Source organism: Phycodurus eques, chromosome 10 (assembly GCF_024500275.1).
Source record: "Phycodurus eques isolate BA_2022a chromosome 10, UOR_Pequ_1.1, whole genome shotgun sequence".
In the NCBI taxonomy this organism is placed as follows: Eukaryota; Metazoa; Chordata; class Actinopteri; order Syngnathiformes; family Syngnathidae; genus Phycodurus; species Phycodurus eques.
The window spans coordinates 14,874,981-14,896,855 of record NC_084534.1 but is presented as its reverse complement, the minus strand read 5'-3'; the positions used below and the strand labels follow the sequence as shown (position 1 = coordinate 14,896,855).

At 41.5% G+C, this 21,875-nt stretch overlaps 2 protein-coding genes across 4 annotated transcripts; both read left to right on the top strand.

Moving 5' to 3' along the window:
• Window positions 1-1,543: 1,543 nt before the first annotated feature.
• suox (sulfite oxidase) lies at window positions 1,544-11,699 on the top strand. Its single transcript, XM_061687464.1, has 6 exons — window positions 1,544-1,570; window positions 2,001-2,159; window positions 6,557-6,627; window positions 6,714-6,897; window positions 7,759-8,031; window positions 9,625-11,699. Exons 1-6 carry the CDS (start codon window positions 1,544-1,546, stop codon window positions 10,840-10,842), a joined length of 1,932 nt encoding a protein of 643 aa, XP_061543448.1. The 3' UTR covers window positions 10,843-11,699.
• A 2,321-nt stretch (window positions 11,700-14,020) lies between these two features.
• On the top strand, window positions 14,021-21,643 carry mmp19 (matrix metallopeptidase 19). 3 transcript variants are annotated; one of them, XM_061688880.1, is made up of 9 exons: window positions 14,021-14,212; window positions 14,280-14,365; window positions 15,555-15,685; window positions 17,274-17,486; window positions 17,579-17,824; window positions 18,618-18,746; window positions 19,524-19,688; window positions 20,758-20,960; window positions 21,032-21,643. In XM_061688880.1, the coding sequence occupies exons 1-9, from the start codon at window positions 14,117-14,119 to the stop codon at window positions 21,254-21,256; spliced, it is 1,494 nt and encodes a 497-aa protein (XP_061544864.1). In that variant the 5' UTR covers window positions 14,021-14,116; the 3' UTR covers window positions 21,257-21,643. The 3 variants fall into 3 exon arrangements, with proteins under 3 accessions (XP_061544864.1, XP_061544865.1, XP_061544866.1); XM_061688881.1 differs by having other exon boundaries at window positions 20,833-20,960; window positions 21,032-21,641; XM_061688882.1 differs by lacking the exon at window positions 21,032-21,643 and having other exon boundaries at window positions 20,756-20,908.
• Window positions 21,644-21,875: the final 232 nt, after the last annotated feature.

Below are 21,875 nucleotides of genomic sequence, written 5' to 3'. Positions count from 1 at the left end.
ACAAATATCTAAATCCTCGCATTCACCATTATTGATACATTTCTCATATTGCTGTGTCACATTAAATGAAGACCAGAATAAAGTATCTCACAAATAAAACGGCAAGAACTGCAGAATTTAAGAATACACGATGAAAAACATGCACAATCTAAGAATAATATTATGAATGTACAATCTCAATTTAAAAGGGGAACCAGAGGTAGTACGTAAGAATAAAAGTTGCAAGAACAGCTCAATTGAAAATAGATTAGGGCAATTACATCATATTATCATCTAAAACTAAAAAGAGGACTGGATTGTCGTCAAAAAAGTTTATACACTAAGAATAAAAGAACCAAGCTACCCATGATGCTAATATCCCTCTTTTATGTCAAAAGTGCTACTGTTTTGAGAAGTGATTCTCAACTCGTGGTGAGCCATTCTGGGCACGTTGCGGTCAGTAGTAAAAAAATAATAATAATAATTCTAGGATAATTCAGACTCTTAAAAATGTTGAGTTGCTTGAGACTGCAACACTCATTTCCTAAGAACAGAAAATATCGATGTTGCATTTTCCTAACAACTAGACCGCAGTGCCAAGATATAAAATTAATTCTCAATTAACATGTAAGCATGAGTATTTATGTTTAAAAATATCATATTCATATGTTTTCAACGGGGCGGCACAGTGGCTGACTGGTTAGCGCATCTTCCTCACAGTTCTGAGGACCCAGGTTCAAATCCTGCCTCGCCTGTGTGCAGTTTGCATGTTCTCCCTGTGCCTGTGTGGGTTTTCTCCAGGTACTATGGTTATTTATTGTTCCTAACTTCACGACATAGAGGAAAGTGGGCACATCTTAATATTTAATTTATTTAATCTCAATATTTAAACAAAGCTTCAGGCATTTAGAAAAAAACTAGGCAGGCAGGTTTTCCATTATATTATTTTCATATTTTAATTCTATTTTATTGACCACAACTTGACACACTCTATTGTCTCGGGCTATAAGATTAGGAGCAGTATATGACTTTACAAAGATAATAATGCTCAGTTTGACTGATACCGTCCCATTAACTCAACAGTGTGTTTATTATTGTGGTGGTAGTATTTGAGGTAGAGTAGAAATGTACAAGTAATTTTAAGAGGCGTTTCAAATAGTTTAGCTTAATTAACCACATGGGCATCCACCACTGGAAAGATACATATATGTATAGATACATACCTAATGTGCTCAGTGGCAGATATTTTCCAATATGAAAATGTTGTATTTAACTTTTAAGTTCAATACATTTGCTTTTAATCTTTAAGAACTGTTCATTAAAATGTTAAAATTGTGTGCGCAAAGCATTTTCATTGAATCGTTATTAAAATGCAGTTTTTCGTAAAGAATGACGGGTCCTCCGTTCTGACATAAGGGGTTTCAAGGTTATGAACAGCACTCGATGAACTAGTTTGCGCAGTGGCATAAGAATACCGTGTCATCAGTCAGCATGAGTAGGCACACACATTTACTGATTTTTTTTATTTCATTGTTTTGTATTTATGCCCTGTACGATTTCCTATATGAACTCGAAGTGGCTCCCCCTAGTGGTACACAAAATACACAGTACTGTTCAGTTGTATTGAACTTTTAAGTTCAAGACAGTTTCATTTGATCTTTTTACAATTTTTATTTAACTTTTATGTGCATTGCATTTTAATTGAATCATTTAAGTCGTTTTTTTTAAAGCACAACACTGTATTAATGATTAAAATGTGCATACTGTTGCAGTGTCTTACAATAATTTTAAATAAACTTTTTAGGAATAAAACCCATCTTGTTTTTATTTTTTTAATTTTTTTTTATGAATACTCAGGCCTAGTCTACTACTGTATTTTAATGACGGTCATGATGGTGGTACTTGGTGTAAAAAGTTTAAGAACCACTGATCTAGGTGTATCAATATTGGTCTCTTCCTTGCTTATTTCAGAATAGTGATCACGAGAGCAAAAAGTCTGTTGTGGATGTTTCCGATGTGAGTGTTGTGTTGTCGTTTTACAACACTACGCGACACTTGTTATCGTGAACGTCTCCCAACTGCTGCTGCTGCTGCTGCGGGGTTTCACATCTCACGTGTCTTCGATATTTTTTGCGTGGCAGGGTCACAACCAACACAAGCGGGCGTCTCACAGCGCATATGTGAGTTTGTTTTTCTTTATTTACCCCTAAGACGCGCGTGGAAATTCATACCAGATCCTCTCCGTGGACAAATACACGAGTGGGTGATTTTTCATGCGGCAAAAAAAAAATCATGGCAAAGCTCGCTAACCGTTAGCAAAATTAGCCATGAGAGGGACGTGTAAACATTCTGTATACAAACTCCAGAACGCTATACGAAGTGTGTCCTTATAGTATCCTCATTCATAGTTAATTTACTAACATTGTGTACATTACTTCTCGAGGAGGGTGGTGGGTTAAGAAATCACTTTCATGAGACATTGTAAGTTACAGAGAAAGTGTGTTTTGTAGCTAGTGCCCAATTCGTGTTGTAAACCACACGACCGGGAATACATGAGATTTGAGTCCTGTTTACTGGAGGCAGTCATTGCCCTCTTCTTGTCACTTAATTTTCTGTTTAGTGCCCCGTTCAAGTTGTTTGAGCGACCTGTGTACGTGTCACTTACCAAAAAAAAAAGAAGTACAGAGTCTGAAATATAAAAAAGTAAAAATTTAGTTTTAATGTCAATTACAAAGAGTACATATTTTGATATCTTGGCACAAGGGGAGGGGACTATTCCTGCAAACTAAATAGTTCCCCTCTTAGTTCCCCTCTTACTAGCTTTCTTAGTGCTCGTACTGAGAAGATAAATGCTAGCTAGCGGTTTTCTGTACTTTGTACTAACATTATGAAATTACTTAAGAAACCGTTGCAATATTAGCTAAAAGTAACAAATAAATAAATATAAATACACCTTACCTGTGTGTTCAGATTAGACAATTTTTCAACGCCAGAAGCTGGTGGTTTTTAGGCCGGCACAATACACGACCCATTCGCATGAACATTCTTGGAACTGACAGCATCAGCTCATAAATAATGTCTCCAAATCCAAATCAAATCATTGTTGTTAATGCTCCCTGGTCTACATTCCGATTTATAGATAGTATTGCCGTGACATCACACACCTTTGGCCGCAGACGCCATGCTGGAGGTCTATGTATTGTTTTGTTTTGCTGCTTATTGATTATCTGAATAGTTCAAATTTCCACTTGTGTTCGCACACAGTTACGTAGTGAGAGATGTTTAATCCTGTAGGGATCGTAGTTGTTTATGATGGCATGTTTTTTGCCACTGCATCCTAAGTTTCTCGATACTTTGTCAACTTTTTACTAGCCCTCATCTTCACACCTCTAAGGAAATTTATAACATGCCGTATATTAACCGATTAGGGTAATGTTGAAAAAACACAAAAGAAAAACTCGGTCTACTCGTCCTTCCACTTCAAGCCTTGCTTATCCTCCCGATCTTTTAAAATTTAGCCACTAGGCTATAAGTAAAAAGTTGTCCAAAAAATGAATGTTCAAGTAAAGTGCAGGTACCTGAAAAAGCTACTAATGTACAGAAACAAAATATTTGCACTTTGTTACTTCCTTCCACAATGGTGGGCTTCCTCTGGTATAGAGAGGAGAGACCCTGTAGAATTTGGTATTGGCTTTTGTTAGCTGATGGCCGCAGGATGGTTGCATCAGTTAACGCTGCTGAGAAATAACCGTAAGTCGTAAACTCAAACGCTACTGGAACAGTTGATAAGACAGGTCAAAATGATTAAAGGTGAGCCCTTCCACCTGCAATCTATGCGTTTATGGCTGAGATCTGTCATTCATTGTCACTGTCTGCAATACACTGAAATTGTAAATGCGATGTGTTTAAATAGTTTTTTTTTTTTTTTTGTCGTCGTGTTAAATTCTGGCTGCTTGGCATAATTTAAGACCACAATGCCAGATGCGGTATTCTCTGAATTCAAAATGACTTTATGAAGAGAGAACTCTTCATCTTCCTTGTTTTAGAGTACAGTTTATCATTGATAAAAGAAGACACTCTGTCTGATTAATCTTTTCCATTGACTAATGTTCGACTGATCCCTTTGGCCTCATCTGCACCACCCGAGTTTGTTTTTTTATTGCCCTCCATAGCCAGTGAACTCTATAAGCGTGTCATTCTTTAATATGAACCATCGTTCCTACTAATAGTTTCTTCTTTTATAAGGCTTTGCATATTCGTGAAGGCGCTACCTTTGTTTTTCTATTATGGTGCAGCTCATTAAAATATAATATTGTGGAAAACCTAATTTATTTCAGCTGTTAAAAAAAACAAAAAGTGAAACTCATACAGATTCACTACACAGAGTGAAATGTTTTCTAAATTCTGATTATTATAGTAATGAAAACCCCAAATTTACCATCTCATGAAACTTATAATGTTACATGATTTTTACTTTAAAATAAAAAGGACATAGAAATGGTCTTTCTGGAATGTATTTTGCCATGTGTTTAATAAATCTACTTAGTACATAATTAGCCTCGCAGCCTCATTCTTGGCTTACTGTCACAACATCAATATAAAATGCCATTGTGCTTGCTATTTTTTGTTTTCTTTATGTCTGTGTAGATCCTCAGTCATCCAGGTCATGCTAATCCACAAAGGTTGAATAGTGGCAACAGTTCTTGTTTGTTGACTTTGTTGTGTATGTGTGTGTGTGTGTGTGTGTGTGTGTGTGTTTTTTAAACATTGAAATATAATAAATTCACTTTTCTGCAGTATTCTGATTTATTGAGATGCACTCGTATGTCATGGCATATTTTTACACATTTATTTTGACCGGTATTTCTATAGTTCTGGAAGTATAGTAGTAATAATCAGTATCTCTAATAATTATTTCATCCTATGTGTGTTTACCACATTTTTGTTAGTACAGCTCCTCTTTTCAAGGTCTCTGCTGATTGGTTGGTCCAGTAGGAGGTAAAGAGTTTAAATTTGCCCTTTATCATTTTTTACAAAAATGCAGTGTGTACAGGCCGTGGAGTGAGCGCAGGCTTAGACACAAGATTAGAATGAAGTTAATGTTTGCAAGTCACTCTGAGTGGCCGCCTGTGACACGAAAGATGATATTAACTCACATCTTTTAAAATTAAAACTGTAGCGGTTTAATGACACCGTCTTTCCTCTTATTACAATGATTGGAGTTCATTTACTCGACTGCAGTGGAGAGAGTGCCGGGCTTTTATCAGGTGGGAGGCTTAAATGAGTTTACTCCAGTTCCTTGTTCTTTTCAATGTGGTGTTTAGCAGCATTAAGCATACACATAGGTCAGTATAGTGGCAAAAATTGTACTTAAGTAAGAGTACTGTTACTTTAGAATAATACGTATGACTCAAGTGAAATCAAAAAGTCTTCTTCTTCTACAGACGTCTACAACCTCACATGGTGGCATCAATGACAGTAAAGCTAATCTGTTGGTTTAGGGCAAGGGTGTCAAACAAATTTTTGTTGCGGATCGTTGTTCTGGTTTCCCTCGGTGGGCCATTATTACTGTAAGTCCATATATACTGTAAAGGTATGATTGCCTCATATTATTACATGTGCACAACAAATTAATGAATAATGGACTCATTTTACAATCAGAAGCCAGTAAAAAAAAAAAAAAAAAAAAGATCAAATACTCCATTTATGTTAAAAGGGTGATTAGTAAAAAAAATTAAAATAATAATAATTACAATATCTCAACATTAACAACAATAAAGGCAATTTGGGTATATTAACAAGAAACGTGAAGTCGATGCACATGATTTGCTTTCACGGGCCACACAATGATGTGGCGGGCCGTATTTGGCCCCTGGGCCTTGAGTTTGACACCTGTGGTTTAGGGTGAGGTTTTTTTTTTAAAATGGAAGCTGGTGATGAATTGGGCATCTGTTACAATGCAGGTTGTTATTTGGAAAAATAGTCTATAATAATCCCATAGATATGTTTCTGTACATAAATTACTTAATTTTGTGTTTGTTGGTTTATTTAGTCCAAGTTATGAATACTTCTATCCTTTTAGTATACACCGTGTGAATTTTCAGCTGAATGATTTGACAGCGGGGATAGACTCCAACTCACCTTCGACCCCATTGAGGATAAGCGATATACATAGATAATGGATGAATGGATCCTCTGTTTTGACTGACACTGTCAGGGTGGTATTACATTTAATGAAAATATATTACTTGAAGTGATTGTTTCAGTGGCGTAAAAGTGCATTGCAAACTCATACTTAGGAGCGTTTTATACACTACGTCCCTCATGTAATTACTACATCTAAATATCAAAAAATTATTATCTACAGATGAGCTTTTAAGCTACACCCAAATTAACTCACAATGCATATTTTATATAATAAACGATTGAGAAATAATCGCATCACATTTTTCATCAATTAATACGGTACGAAAACGGACCCTGATACCAAACAGGTTCATCACCCCTGATTGACTGCATCTGTTCACACTTTCATTTCATATGTTGGCTAAGTCTTCTCAATATGATCTTTCCACAGAACATCAATGAAATGCTCCTGTTTAGATACTGTCGATGTCTTACTCAATTTGGTCCCGTTTTGCCTCGAAGGTACTGTAGGGCATTTGCTCGCAAGTGGTGTTTATCCCTCTTTGTATTCGATTAGAGGCCTAATAAGGTGGCCTCAATTTTCGTAGACCCCAAGCGTCTACCGCTGCAGCTTGGTGTGCGATTCGCCTAGTGGGTGGCAGCAGCAGCAGCAGCAACAACAAGGACCAGAGATGGGAGCACCCAAGACACAGTCCAAGCTGGAGACAAGCCTTAGCGGGTCTTCTGGCTGGGACAGGAGCTGTGCTGGTTTACGGCCTCCACCATCACAAGGTCTGGTTTCTTCCCATCATCATTCATAGTTTCATTTGAAAATATCATCAATAGGGATCCAATTGTAAAAGTAAATCTGTGGAAAAGAAAGGAGTATTAAGGCTACACTGAAAGTTTTCCCAGCTATCTTCGGGTGAGAGTGCAGGTACACCCTGAACTGGTCGTCAGCCAATCACAGGGCAAATACAGACAAACAACCATTCGCTTTTATATTCACGATATGGGAGGAAACCGGATTGCCCGGAGAAAACCCACGCAGGCACGGGGAGAACATGCAAACTCCACACAGTAGAGGCGGGATTTGAACCCGAGTCCTCAGAACTCTGAGGCAGATGTGCTAAGCAGTCATCCACTGTGCTGCAATTTGTAGTATATTTTTGAGGGGAAAAAAAGTTGGATATTTTCAAGATTACAAAATTGTATATTTTTGAGGAAAAAAGTATGTAATCCCTTCGCGTAATCAATGTTTTCTTTTTTCCATTTGGATCTATTCATTCTTATGTTACAATTAACTTAGTACATAGAGTTAGTGGTATTCGCTGCCATGGTGACGTCGCAACAGTGTTTTTGCAAACAGTGCGGCAGACACCCAACTCAGCACATTTGTCAGTTTTGACTCCCACTTCCACTGTGATTCAGCATGCGCCTCATGAACTCAGCATCAGTGTCAGATCTCTTTAAAATCAAGCAAAGTTGGACGCATCGCTGTTTGGATTGTGCGGATGACTCCCAAATTGATGAGAAATGATTCAGTACAGAAGACATCGTCATGTATTTTAAAGTAAATTCTAACTCACTGCTTTTAGATGCTGTGCTTGCTGATTGATAAAACTGACGCAGTGTGTTATCTTTGCCATGCAGGCGCAACAGACCGACGCCGTTAACGTTCTGGTCAAAGCAAAGCCTGCCCAACTTCCCATCTTCAGCCAAGAGGAGGTCACCAAGCACCGCAGTCTGCAAGATGGCGTGTGGGTCACTTACAAAGGCGCCGTCTACGACATCACCGCGTTCGTCACAATGCACCCCGGCGGGGACAAAATTCTTCTGGCGGCAGGCGGGGCCCTCGAACCTTTTTGGGCTCTCTATGCGGTGCACAACCAGGAGCACGTGCTGGACATCCTCTCTGAATATAAGGTGTGATGAGCACAAGCCGACTTGGTGACAAGTGTCAAGAACTAATAATTCATTAATTCACTATTTCTTTTTACATACCTGTTTTATTGATTGAAGGCAACATGCACCACTGTGCACCCACATGAAAGGATGTGCATATTTACACTTACATGTCTAATGTGTGTAATGACATACAGAGGGGATAAATATGTCACTATACCATAAAGACACTACACAAAGGTAAAAAGTAATGAAAAATTTATAAATTGAAGATAAAGCAGTTAAAACTAAACAAAAGGGCTAGGAGTGCATAACAAGTGCTGTGAGCAGGTAAAAAATGTTTTGGAATACAAAAGTCCATCCATCCATTTTCAAGAGGCGGGGTACACTCTGAACTGGTCGCCAACCAATCGCAGGGCACATATAAACAAACAACCATTCGCGGACACATTCACACAAGGGCAATTTAGAGTCCTCAATCAACCTACCCTGCATGTTTTTGGGATTTGAACCCCGGTCCTCAGAACTGTGAGGCAGATGTGCAAACCAGTTGTCCACGGTGCTGCCTATATATCAACTTAAGTTTCATATATCCATTTCAATGCCAATTTGTGAAACTGCACTGGAGAGAGGTGTAGGTATTTTATCTGTTTAGGTCACCATCCACTCTTACAATATAAGCACATGCCTCTAGGGGATGACCTGGTTGAATGTCGTGAACAAGTCCATGCTGACACGGTGTGAACTTTGCACCGTTCCCGACACTCACAGTCCTGCCAATGCAGTCAGCGAAAAGCATTATGGGTATTCAGAATTTATCGCAGTGATGTTTTAAACTACAGTACAGTACAGAAAATCAAGCAAAAATATTGCACTTGCATTTGATTCTGTCGATATTTGATTCTGTCGATATTTGTCAGACTAAGGTTGGTATTTCAGTATTTATGTAATAAAACTGTTTTAAAGGGGTAAGGTACTCAGTCAGGTTTCTTTTACTACAAAGAACAAGTGACCTTTTGTGAGTCATTGCTGCCACATTAAAATCAATTGGCCAGTTAAGCTGACTGTATCAGAGATGTGCAGTTGAATAATTGCACTACGCTGACCTTTGAAAAAATGTTGCCATGCACTAAATCTACAATAAATAAACCGCGATATCGCGAGGTCGAGGGATTACTGTAATGTGAATCCAGTGAAACACGGAATCAAGCAATTTAGGTTGCTCAATCAAGCGTGCAGCTCGTTGAGTGACCACTTCCAACAGCCAGCGGCTGATAGGCGAGGGAGTTTCTAGTGCAGTACACGTTCACGGCTGAGCTCCACTGAACTAAAAAAAGAATCAGTTCACGGAGTGATTCTATTGAGTATGTTCCCTCAAAAGTTTTGTTCGTTTGAATGAGTAGTTTGCGAGTGACAGCACGAGTCGAGCCCCGTCTACCGTTCCAAATTCTCATGTTTTTATATTCAACAACAGTGCGTGCATTCTTTATTGGAAACGTAACAAAAAATATTGTGGTGGGTTTTTTGGGGGCGCTGGAACGTCAATGGGGGAAATAATAGGACAAACCGTGACCGTTTGACAGATTCAGCATCGCATTTTTTATCGTCTATAAGGTTGGCGAGTTGCGAGCAGAGGATCAGAAGAAGCAGCAGAGTGTGGCGTCATCCGATCCGTACTCGTCTGACCCCGAGCGACATCCCGTGCTGCAGGTCAACAGCCTGAAGCCCTTCAACGCAGAGCCGCCTCCCGAAATCCTCTCGGACAGCTACGTCACGCCCTCCGCCATCTTCTTCAAGAGGAACCACCTGCCCGTTCCTTGGGTGGACCCGTCGTCATATGAGCTGCAGGTGGACGGCCTCCCCGGAGGAGCTCTCAAGCTCTCCTTGGAGGACTTAAAGAGCCGCTTCCCTAAGCACACGGTCACGGCTACGCTGCAGTGCGCGGGCAACCGGCGCTCCGAGATGAACGCGATCAAGCAGGTGAAGGGACTGAACTGGGGCATCGCCGCCATCAGCAACGCCAAGTGGGCCGGTGCTCGCCTCCGGGACGTGCTGCTGGAGGCCGGCTACAGTCCGGACGTGGCGCGGTGGGCTCGCCACGTACAGTTCGAGGGGCTGGACAAAGACGTGACGGGGACAACCTACGGCGCATCTATCCCTCTCAACAAGGCAATGAGCGAGGAAGGCGACGTGCTGCTGGCTTACGAGATGAACGGCGAACCTCTTCCGGCGGACCACGGCTTCCCGCTGCGAGTGGTGGTTCCCGGAACGGTGGGCGCCCGGAACGTCAAGTGGCTGTCCAAGATCACGGTGAGCGCGGAGGAGAGCAGCAGCCACTGGCAGCAGAACGACTACAAGGGCTTCTCGCCCGCCACCGACTGGGACACAGTCAACTTTAAGTCGGCTCCGGCCATCCAAGAGCTGCCCGTCCAGTCGGCCATCACCGCGCCCGCGAATGGCGCGGTGGTCTCCCGCGGCGACGAAGAGGTGACTGTGAAGGGCTACGCGTGGAGCGGCGGAGGACGGGAAGTGGTGCGCGTGGACGTGTCGCTGGACGGAGGGAAGACGTGGCAGGTCGCCCAGCTGAGGAACAGCGACAGGGGCCGACTTCCGGAACCTTCGCCCCCGCCAGGGAGAGCCTGGGCCTGGAAGCTGTGGGAGCTCACGGCCCCTCTCCCCCCGGAGGCCCAGCAGCTGGAGATAGTCTGCAAGGCCGTGGACAACAGCTACAACATGCAGCCCGACACGGTTGCTCCCATCTGGAACCTGAGAGGGGTGTTGAGTAACGCCTGGCACAGGGTGAAGGTGACTATCAGTGACGATAAAGAATAGACTTCAGAAGACTGTTGTTTGATGCCCAATGATGACGACCTGGGTGTGTACCTCCCTCAAACAACGTGCATAACTTTTTGAGTCTGTGACTGTGCCAACTTGATATGATCGTGCAGACATGTTGTCTGTGGAATTTGGAAGTTTTAACAAAGGTAAGCCGTTTTAGCATTTAGTCAACATCTTTGATGTCCACCTTAACTTCCATGTACTAGTACGCTCTTTGTCCGCACTAGTGAACCAGCGTGGCTTAGGTGGTAGAGTGTCTTACTAGTGAGGAGGACAAGAGTCCTAGTGAGGAGGACAAAGAGTACCGGCACACGGAGCTAAAAATGGATCTCAATCAGTACAGTATAAATGCTCAAACAGCTTTCCAAAAGTCCGTCACACTTTGGTCTTGAGTGCAAGTGGTCAATTGTAAAATTTGTATTCGTAGCAATAATGATCTATTTTTTTTTTGTCTTACTGAAGCTTTGCTAACTCCTTGAATTAAAAAAAAAAAGTGTTAACTAATGATGTGATTTGAGAGCTAATTTATTTTAATGAAAGACTAAACTGTTGCGTAAAGCATGGCTTCGCTGTCATTTTGGCTCTGGTCTTGCCAGCTGAAATGATCATGTGTCGATAAGAAGAGAACACAGCGATGATATTAATTAAGGAGATGTCCATTATTGTATCAAAAATCATAGGAATATTAAACATCGATAGTTGCTCCCTTTTTAAAGTTGGAATTATTTCAAAGAATCATGGATTATCGAAACATTGATCAGTGAAAGATTCTGACTGTGGATTGATTACCAGTCAAATCAACACTGGAATATATACAGCAGCTATATTTTGATGGGAAATGTTCATTATCATTGAAGATGATAAATAAACAGTTTGTAAATGTATACTTGTCATTGTGATTATTTATTTGTAACAGGTGAAAAAAGTGATGTTTTGTGGTAGCTGGCCTCAGTTTCATGCTCCTAACAGATGAGATAGCGCTCACATGCTGGTGATACATTCTGTTCTCTTAAAATTAGGCTTCTAGTTTGCTGACAGTAGCTGACGCAAACACCATAATGCAGGGATGCACACTGAAGATCAGCAAGGTGCTCTCGCCGATGCAAAGTCTTTTATGTAATGGTGTGGCTGTAGCTTCCATAAGTGAAGGCAAAATGAGGACAAGTTCTGAGAATTCTAGCCACATCCTGTTTGGGGAATTTGGTTATTTTGGCTCCAGGTCTCACGTAATATCCCCATTTGTCTTGTTCACACACACACACCCAGGATTGCGCAACCTCCTGACCATCACCATATCTTGTTCCCGAATCCCGATGTTCCTCATAGACACTTAAAGCCCAGTAACATGTTTTAAATAAATAAATAAAAAATAAAAATCTGCACCATCTTATTTAGGATGAGTCCCAATGGACCTGTCCTGTGGAAGTGAATTTTGGCTGTTTATTTATTTTTGTCAACATGTCCCCTGCGATCGCTCTGTGACTCGTGGGTGCCTGAACATTGGGGTACACAGAATAGATCAATCAAAATGTCATGAGTGCAGCGTCTTGGTTTTGATGTGAAAACCAGAACCACTGACTCATTCGTGAGTTGAACGTGTGTGTGCTGCTGAGAATTGCCAGTCACTAAGACAAGAATAGCAACAACAAATAACATGTAATAAAGAGGAAACCAAACAAACGTCTGTATTAAACTGGAGCAGTGTGTCTTGACTTAAGTAGGGTCACACAATTGGGATTTCCGTAGTTCGTGACTTACCAAGGAAATACACTAAAATTCAATGAACCAAAATGTCAACAGAAAGGTAAAAACAACTACTTACTGTATGTCAAAAAGGATGTGGTGATTGATGGCATGCATAATTATACCACAAAAACTGGTTTGTATTACTTTTTTTGTCCAAAGCTCAAAGGATGGGTTAATAAAACCAATAAACAATCAAATGTACATTCCGATATAGTTTTATTGTGGGGGACCTAGGTTCAAGACCCCGACTGGACCATCCGCCAACATCCTCCGGACTCACGGCTGTGGTGTCCTTGAGCAAGACACCGATACCCCGCCATATGGATACCCCATATGGGGGGGGGGATACCCCCCCCATATGATAAGAAGACCTTGTTCCTCCCTCTCGCTCTTTCAGTGTTATTACTTGTATTATCACTTGGCTGTGAGACAAAGCAAGATGTCTTTGGTGGGGTGGCGGACTGGTGTGCCAGTTGCATGAGGCGGATGATGAAAGACATCGGAAGACACTTCTCAGCAAAGCAGTCATCATGTTCGGGCATGTGCACAGACATTTTTGGGGGACACGTGCTCAAGCCCCCAGAAAAACGCCACCAATAAGAAAAGAAAACCAGTAGTATGTTTATTACGTATTAATTTATGTTAAGACAATCAACACAGTCAGTAATACAACTATTAACAAAGGATGTGAAGAGAAGCTACAGTGGATATAAAGTATATACACATCTGTGCAAATGGAAGGTTTTGTGATATACAAAAATGAGACCAAGATCAATCTTTTCTAAAACGTTTTTCCACATTTCCTTATACAATATGATATATGCATATAGTATATAGAATATTTTAGAGGGGAAGTGAAAATTAAACAACTGAGATAATGTTGCACAAGTGCACACACCCACTTATAAATGGGGATGCGGCCGTGTTCAGAATTTAGCAATCGCATTCAAAGCCATGTTAAATGGGAGTCAACAAATACAGGTGCATCTCAGCAAATTACAATATATTTAATCAAATTTATTGCGATGACATGCCGAAATAAATTGTGCAACAGAAGCCTGGAGATGACTATCGATGTGATTTATCGTTCTCAAATTTGTAGTGGAACTGTGCGAGGCTTCGGTCTATGTCCCGATTGCGTTTGCCAGCTAATAAATACCTACGTCCCTGATCAGGTTGTATTTGAACCGCCTCCCTGCATTCCAGTTTTTATTCAATTGTATCTCTCCCTCCTAGAGAGTTCCTCTGCTAGATCTTGCCTGCAGCCTGTTTACTCGACACATGCTTGCACAGTGCTGTGACTCCTCTCTGAGCAGCTGGACAGGCCAACCGCAAACACACACACACACACACACACACACACATTTAGTGCAGCCTCTTCCTCAAATCTACATTCTTCACCAATGGCTCATTGTCTCCACAGGGCTGAGTCACACGTCGGGCCCACTTTAAAAGTGCTGCTGCCTCCGCAGGCCGAGCACTCCAGTGTGGATGTTTGGGTAGGAAACCTCAGACCTCAAAGATGGAGCATAGCGGGCTGCTCGCGCTGCTCGTGCTGCTCGGTTGCAGCGGTTCAATCTGTGCAGTGGTGCAGTGGAAGGAACTGAATGAGGCGCAGGTAAGACGCGATTGCTATTTCAACTACAATTGCAGGAACTCAACTTGTTTGTTAATGTGCACCACAGGCTTATTTGAAGCAGTATGGCTACCTGAATGAGTCCACTGATCCACAGGACCCCAGCTACCTGGAGGAGGTCATTGAAGCTCTCAGGTAACTTTGATGGCAGTTCCATTGATAGTTAGTACTGTTCCTAATATTTTGCTTCCCTTGTGCTGCTAAATAATAACAAGACAGTAACAGCAACATTTCAAACCCTCAGTATAATGTAGGGTGGCATATTGCAGGAACATTTATAGTTTTGTCAATAACAACATTAGTACATTATTACATAACATTAGTAATCGTAAATATGATGTTAGATAACATTATTACATGAAGTGTCGTGCAAAGTTGTAGTACATCCACCGGCCACAATATTTGGTGCACCAGCACAATCTGTTAACTCCTACTTATTACTTGCATAACTCATACAGTGGTTGTATGAAAATTCAGCCTTCGCTTATTATGCTGGCATTATGCTATGTTATGCTATTTAGCTACTTGCATACAAATGCATGAATATTGGTGTAGTAAAGCCCAGAACGGGCCCTCCACGTTTATGTGTCTCAAAACTCCCCGTAAAAAAAAAATATAACCAAATGTTGGGGAAATGCCTGTAGGTGTGAATGTGAGTGCGAATGATTATTTGTCTGTATGTGTCCCACGATTGGCTGGCGACCAGTTCAGGGTGTACCCCGCCTCTCGCCCATAGTCAGGCGGGATGGGCTTGCGAGCACCCCCGCAACCCAAGTGAGGATAAGCGGTATGGGAAATGAATGAATGAATGATGTTGCACTTTCCGAAAAAGAAAAAAGATTTAAGCTGTCAATGTTTTTTTTTCAAATATTCAATCTGCCCTTGGTTACACAAAAGATAGTTTGTTTTGCATTTCGTTCCTTTCCGCGACCCAATGTGCACCGAACCATAAATTTATAACCAAGGTCCGTTCCAAACTATGATGTGATTTTGACCGTACGTTACACCCCTGCCGACTTTACATTTACACGTTTTCTGCCTCCCCTGAGGACAGCCTTAACTATGACCTGGCCCATGATGAACTGTGACACCCCTGTAATATGCAATCTGTTGCAATCTACAACCAAAATAATAAACATACCGTAGTGTTAAATAATCTTGAACATCTTGAACAGTGTCAATCCAACACTATTGTAAAGGCAGACTATTTGACAGAGTTGTTGTGTTGAATCCAAGTATGTGGAGGTGTAGCTAATATTGCGGCCATAAGTGTGAACTCTTCTCTGTTTCCACTGACTCGAGTTGGGACCCTTTTTGTCGTCAGCATCTTCCAAAGGGTGAATGATCTGCCCCCCAGTGGCGAGTTGGACGAAGCCACCCTGGCTGTGATGAGGCAGCCTCGCTGTGGCCTGGAAGACCCCTTCAACAAGAAACAGCCCAGATACAGATTGATGGGTGATTCATTCTACAATGTCTATGTTGCACAGAGGTGTGTTGAAAAGGTTGATAGTCAATAGTATTCTTCCTGTGCGAACATCTCGACCAGGCGTACGCACATGCAGTACAGACCGCTCTCCGTTCTTCAATCCAACCCGCTTCATCTACAGTGCGTGATCAAGAGTCCTGTAATATTTGTTGCATTCATTTATTCATTTTTCCTAAAAAGGGTTACTTAAATTGCCTGACTTTGGTGCCGGCAGCATGGGTTCAGTTCAGTTGTGATTTTTCTCCGGCTCTTTGTGTGCCCTGTGACTGACTGGCGAAAAGTGCACGGTGTCGTCTGCCTTTCGCCCCAAGTCAGCTGGGATAAGCTCGAGCTCTTCCGCCCTAAATACGAGAAGCGTAGAGAAAATGAAGAGATGGATCTAAATGTATTTCTTCTTTTTAATATTTGTTATTCATACATCTAATACAATACAAAAATATATAATAAATGCAGTTTCAATATTAAAATACAACTATTAGTAAAATAAACAATGCCTCTTTCCCCATTGAAATCAATGGAAATGCCATTCATCCATTCCGGCCTCCCCGAAATATCAACAAAAAGGCTTTTTAATAAGAAAAATAGCACAATAATAAATAAGATTGTACTTGATAAAAACCATACAGTAATGATGTAAACAAGTAGAATCGACAGAATTAAACTTTTTTTTTTTTTTACATTTTTGCCACTTTTTTTGCTTCAGTGTATTGATAGTGTTGATAAAGCGCAATGTAAGTCCAATCCATTTACCATTTACATTGTGCTGCTCCGTTTGGTGTGCACGCCTAATAGAAGATATAAATGGAGGCGGCACGGTGGAGACTGGTTTGCACATCTGCCTCACAGTTCTGAGGACCGGGGTTCAATCCCCGGCCCCGCCTGTGTGGAGTTTGCATGTTCTCCCCGTGCCTGCGTGGGTTTTCTCCGGGCACTCCGGTTTCCTCCCACATCCCCAAAACATGCATGATAGGTTAATTGACAACTCTAAATTGCCCGTGAGTGTGAATGGTTGTTTGTTTGTATGTGCCCTGCGATTGGCTGGCAACCAGCTCAAGGGTGTACCCCGCCTACTGCCCGATGATAGCCGGGATGGGCTCCAGCGCGCCCGCGACCCTAGTGAGGAGAAGCGGCTCAGAAAATGAATGGACGGATGGAAGATATAAATGGAGAAAGTCACTCCTCAGTAAGCTGCAGTAATATTGGTCGCTCTCTGCAGAGGATAAAGAGCATATGCCTGTGAGTATCGTTCTCTTGTTTGTCTACATGCAGCGACGTGTGATGCGCCGCTGTTTGTGTTATTCAATTATTCGTAGCTCAAAGGGTTGTATTATAGTGTCGCCGATGCTGTTTATGAACCCTTCAATGGCGTCTTGCATTGTTTGTTAGCATTATGCTAAGTGACCGTTCCTAAGGCAAAGCTGTATTTGTTTGAAATATACAACATGTAATTCTCTTTGTTTTATGACCTGGTACATCTCTTGGTTTTCAAGTCAGTTGTAGCCCTTGAGTACAAGTTTGCCCACCCCAGATCTGGCCCAACATTGTGCGTTTTCTCAGGTCGCTGGAGGAAGAAGAGTCTGACTTACCGCATTTACAACTACACACCTGACATGAAGAAGGCCCAGGTGAAAACAGCCATCCGGGACGCCTTCAAGTACTGGAGCGACATGACTGATTTGACCTTCAGAGAGGTGGAATACGGAAGAGGCGACATCAGGATCAGCTTCCACAAGAGAGATGGCTACTGCGCCTCCCCGTTCGATGGCCGCGGTTAGGCTTTTCATCTCTATGCTGACATTTGGTGACATTTTTTTATGCATTGTAGCTCCTGCATCCTCCTCCTCATCATCTACTCCCTGCAGGTAATGTACTTGCCCACGCAGAGGCGCCAGAATCTGGAATGGTCCACTTCGACGAGGACGAGTTCTGGACGGAGGGGACGTACCACGGCTCTAATTTGCGAATCGTGGCGGCTCACGAAATCGGCCACGCTCTCGGCTTGGCTCATTCTCAGTTCAGAAGTGCTCTAATGGCCCCGGTCTATACTGGTTACCGTAGCAACTTCAAGCTGCACTTCGATGATGTGCAAGGCATCCAGGCACTGTATGGTAAGTCATTTCATTTCAAAACACTGCCCATGTAACTGATGGAAACAGTATAAATGCTGTGTACACGTCGCTTCAGTAGATACTGTTGAACGCGATGCTGCTCTGTTGTCGTTGCATACCGACAGCTGTTTTTAATCACTGTCACCAAATATAAAAATTGCTCATTAGATAAGAGCAGGTTCAGGTGTGCCTAATGTCATGGCCGTGTTAAAACTATGATCATGTACATACATATATTTTATAGATATGGAATATGCAAAATGTAAAACATTACGGGGCTCTGTTATTGGTCTTTGTTACAAATAATATCTTAGTGCCAATATTATCTCGATGTGGAGTTTGCATTTGCTCACATAAATTGTCCATAAGTGTGAATTGGAGTGTGAATGGAGTTTGTCCATATGAGCCCAGTGATTGAGTGGCGACCAGTCCAGGGTGTACCACGCCTCTCGTCCAAAATCAGCTGAGTTAGGATCTATTTTAGCCTAATGATGAAGTGCTAAAATGGAGGGATAATTGTTTTAATATCATTATACATGCAATAATATATAAATGAAATGATTATTTACATGCCCTGCGATTGGCTGGCGACCGGTTCAGGGTGTACCCCGCCTCTCAGCTGGGATGTGGAAAATGGATGGCTGGATGGATGATTACTGACAGTAGCAATATCACACCATTTCATCAATTTTGCATATTCTGTTCTCAACTGTGTCTGTAATTGATATCGGAACAGATTTTTCAAACTGAATAAAGAATTGCTCCATAACCAGAATAACTTTCTTTGTTCCAGGCAAACGCACCACCGGAACTGCATCCAGTCCAACAACTTCAGACGGTGTCTTTCCAACTGAAGAAAGCAGCAGTGGCACCGAGAGCGTCCCTGACCCGTGCACGGCCACACTGGACGGCATCATGCTCGGTACGATGCCAGACGGCAAACGGCTGAAACATCATATTCGCACCATGAAAAAAACAAATAATAAGCTCTACCCAAGGCTTCAGTGCCTTGCTTAAAGGCAGTTGTGCTTGGGAAGAAAACTTTCAACGCACAAGCAGCCAGTCATACTTTTATATTTTTAGTCCATATGGTAAAGATTTAGGTTAAAAATTACAATGTGGATTATGGCTTGGGGTTAAAGTAAGGGTTACAATTAGGTATGTAGTTAGGGTTTGGATAGGGTCCAGGATTGATTCACTGTTGGGGTTCAAATTTGGTTCGGACTAGGGGTTATTTTTAGGTTTGGGGATTAGGGATTTAGGTAGGTTTGTGTGTCAGAGTGGTGGTTCTCAAACTTTTGACACTAAGTACCATCTCAAAAAATACTTAGCTCTCCAAGCACCACCATCACGACCACCATCAAAATACGGTAGCGTAGCTTACCGTATTTTAACTTAACACATGTTTAAAACCAAAGATTAAAGACTTACTTAGGCAGTAATTATTTTGCATACTACTAGCGTACAACTAGTAAGCGTACCACAATTTGAGAATCACTTCCATAGGCATAGAGTCAAATCTGTAAAAAGATTTTTAAAATTACCAAACACTTTAAAGATTAGATGCAAATGTAATAAAGTTAAATACAACTGAATTGTACATAGGCAGCGCTTCTTTCACATACCACTTGAGAGTAGCACTAGTGGTAACACATCGAGAATCATCACTGGGGTAGGACGTCTCTATTTGTTCGATCAGGTCCTTGGAGGAAGACCTTTGCCTTCAGTGGGAACTACATGTGGACCATATCTGATCTGGGACACAACCCGCCATTAAGGATCAACAGGCTGTGGAAGGAGCTCCCTGGCAACCTGGATGCAGCAGTGCACTCTCCAAGGACCGATAAGACGTACTTTCTTAAAGGTAAACCACCTGATTGTCTTGCAGTTACTACATTCAGTGTTGGCACCTCATTTTCAGGAGATATTGATCAAGGTGGTTCCATTTGTTGCTCAATGACCATACAAATGCGTGATGATGTCATTGCATAATTACGCAGAACATTTGCATTACTCAGACTGACAAGCCTTCTCAGCAAACAAAATATAGGAATTTGTTCATTTTGAATAGTGTTATATATATTTTTTTTATTTTGCTATATTGCATTTATAATTATAATATGAACACAACACATTATAGGTTTATTCATCATATACTTTTATTCAAATCTATATTTGTTGGGGTTTAACTGTGGTTGTTGTTAGTTATTTAAATGTATCGAGTCAATTTAGCAAATCACAATTCCTTTTTTTTTTTTTACAGTTTCTGTGTTTTTCTGACCATGACAGACAAATTAATTTTGTGTCATTTAAAGAGGACAATGTGTGCGCTGTAGCGTTTGAGTCACTTTTCAAAAGTTGCTGCACTGCAAAGACTGATGGAAAAAAAGAGGGGAAAAGTAATGAAATCTGCCAATAGAACAGGAAAATTGAACCTGGCGAGTTTTCAAATACGTCATTGAGAGCAGCTGTTCGCAAACCTTTTACATCAAGTACCACCTAAAAAAACGTAGCTCATAGTTTTAATCTCAGAACTAAAGTTTTAGTTCTAAATTTAGCTCTAACATTAATTAGCTCTCCAAGTAATAACATCACGACCAACATTAAAATACAATAATAATAAGTAGGCCCAAGTGTTTGTCATAAATGAGACATGTTTTATTCCGAGAAAGTATATTTCATATAATTGTAAGCCCCTGAAACATTATGCGCAGTTTGAACATTACACTGCGCTTTAATATAGGAAAATGAAGAAAACTGTACTTAAATGATGCAATGAAAATGCACACGAAAGAAATACAAATTCTGAATAAATGTTTAACAACAGAAGTAAATGTATTTGACTTAAAAGTTAAATATAACTGAACTGTAGTGAACTGAAGTGATATTGTGTGTGTGTGTGTGTGTGTGTGTGTGTGCGTGTATCATTAGAGGACAAGCAACAAAAGTGCCACATTGGCATCAATGCATTGTGTTGTCCAAGTGTGCTGTTTTTGCATCTACTTTAGGAAGTAAAGTGTGGCGGTATTCTGGCTTTGTGCTGGACTACGGCTACCCTAAGAAAGTGCACCGCATCTCTCCTAGCATTGATGCAGCTTTCTACCTGGAGAAGAACAAGAGGCTGATCTTCATCAAGGTAAATCTTGATCCTGCTCCTCATTCATGTGCTCCCAGGGCTGTACTTTCATGGCATCTGTTTGCTCGCAGGGTTCTAATTTCTGGCAGTGGGACGAGCTCAAGTACAACACGTTAACTCCCAGGCCGCTGTCCACGCTCTTCACCGGCGTACCGTCCAGCCCGGACGCCGCCTTCACCTGGACCAACGGCAAGGTGTACTTCTTCAAGGGAGATGACTATTGGCGTGTCAACGATCTGCTGAGGGTGGACAGAGGATACCCACTGAGCAAGGAAGAGCGCTGGATGGGATGTTGAGGGTCGCTCTACAGGGGGCAGCAGACTCCAAAAAGCATGGGGTCTGCTCCTGCGGGGCATTTCGGACAAGCACACAAACTCTTTCACCCTCTTGGATTATCCGGCTCCTTGCTGTACTTTTGTGACTGTGAAAATTATGTAAGATTTTGTATGATGTCTGGAGAAATTAAAGGGAGGCCTATGTTTTTTGCTCTCTCTCAAACATTTGTGTTAATTATCAGCGTTGATGCTATGAAGAGGATGTAACACGATGATGGGAGTGTGCTCTTTTGACCAGAACCCTTTGATTTACAGTACCTCCATTGTGCACTTATTCACACTGGGTCACTGGCAAACAGCACAAGCTGTATTTCCTGATATTTTTGCACAATTAAACACAATACGATGCCAGAAAAAAAAATAGTGGTGTAATGCAGACTCATGAAAAGTACAGAAAAAAAGAAGTAATGAAAGGCTGTTTTGTTCTTGCCTCGTGTGAGGAACAAGAAAAAAAATCTTGGCTGCACACAGCATGGCAGCTACGACCAACTCCAGAATAGGAAATCCTTCCAATGACCTCTTTATTGCGTGAGAACGCTCTGGTTGCTAAGAGCCAAAAAGAGAACAAAAACAATGGCAC

Excerpts from the sequence above, each read along its gene's own strand:
- suox (XM_061687464.1), top strand. The coding sequence starts at position 1,544 with ATGAACTCGAAGTGGCTCCCCCTAGTG. Across the intron at positions 2,160-6,556 it reads GGGCGTCTCACAGCGCATAT|AACATCAATGAAATGCTCCT; the intron begins GTGAGTTTGTTT and ends ATCTTTCCACAG. Across the intron at positions 6,898-7,758 it reads ACGGCCTCCACCATCACAAG|GCGCAACAGACCGACGCCGT; the intron begins GTCTGGTTTCTT and ends TTTGCCATGCAG.
- mmp19 (XM_061688880.1), top strand. The coding sequence starts at position 14,117 with ATGGAGCATAGCGGGCTGCTCGCGCTGCTCGTGCTGCTCGGTTGCAGC. Across the intron at positions 15,686-17,273 it reads GCCCAGATACAGATTGATGG|GTCGCTGGAGGAAGAAGAGT; the intron begins GTGATTCATTCT and ends GCGTTTTCTCAG. Across the intron at positions 20,961-21,031 it reads AGAGGCTGATCTTCATCAAG|GGTTCTAATTTCTGGCAGTG; the intron begins GTAAATCTTGAT and ends GTTTGCTCGCAG.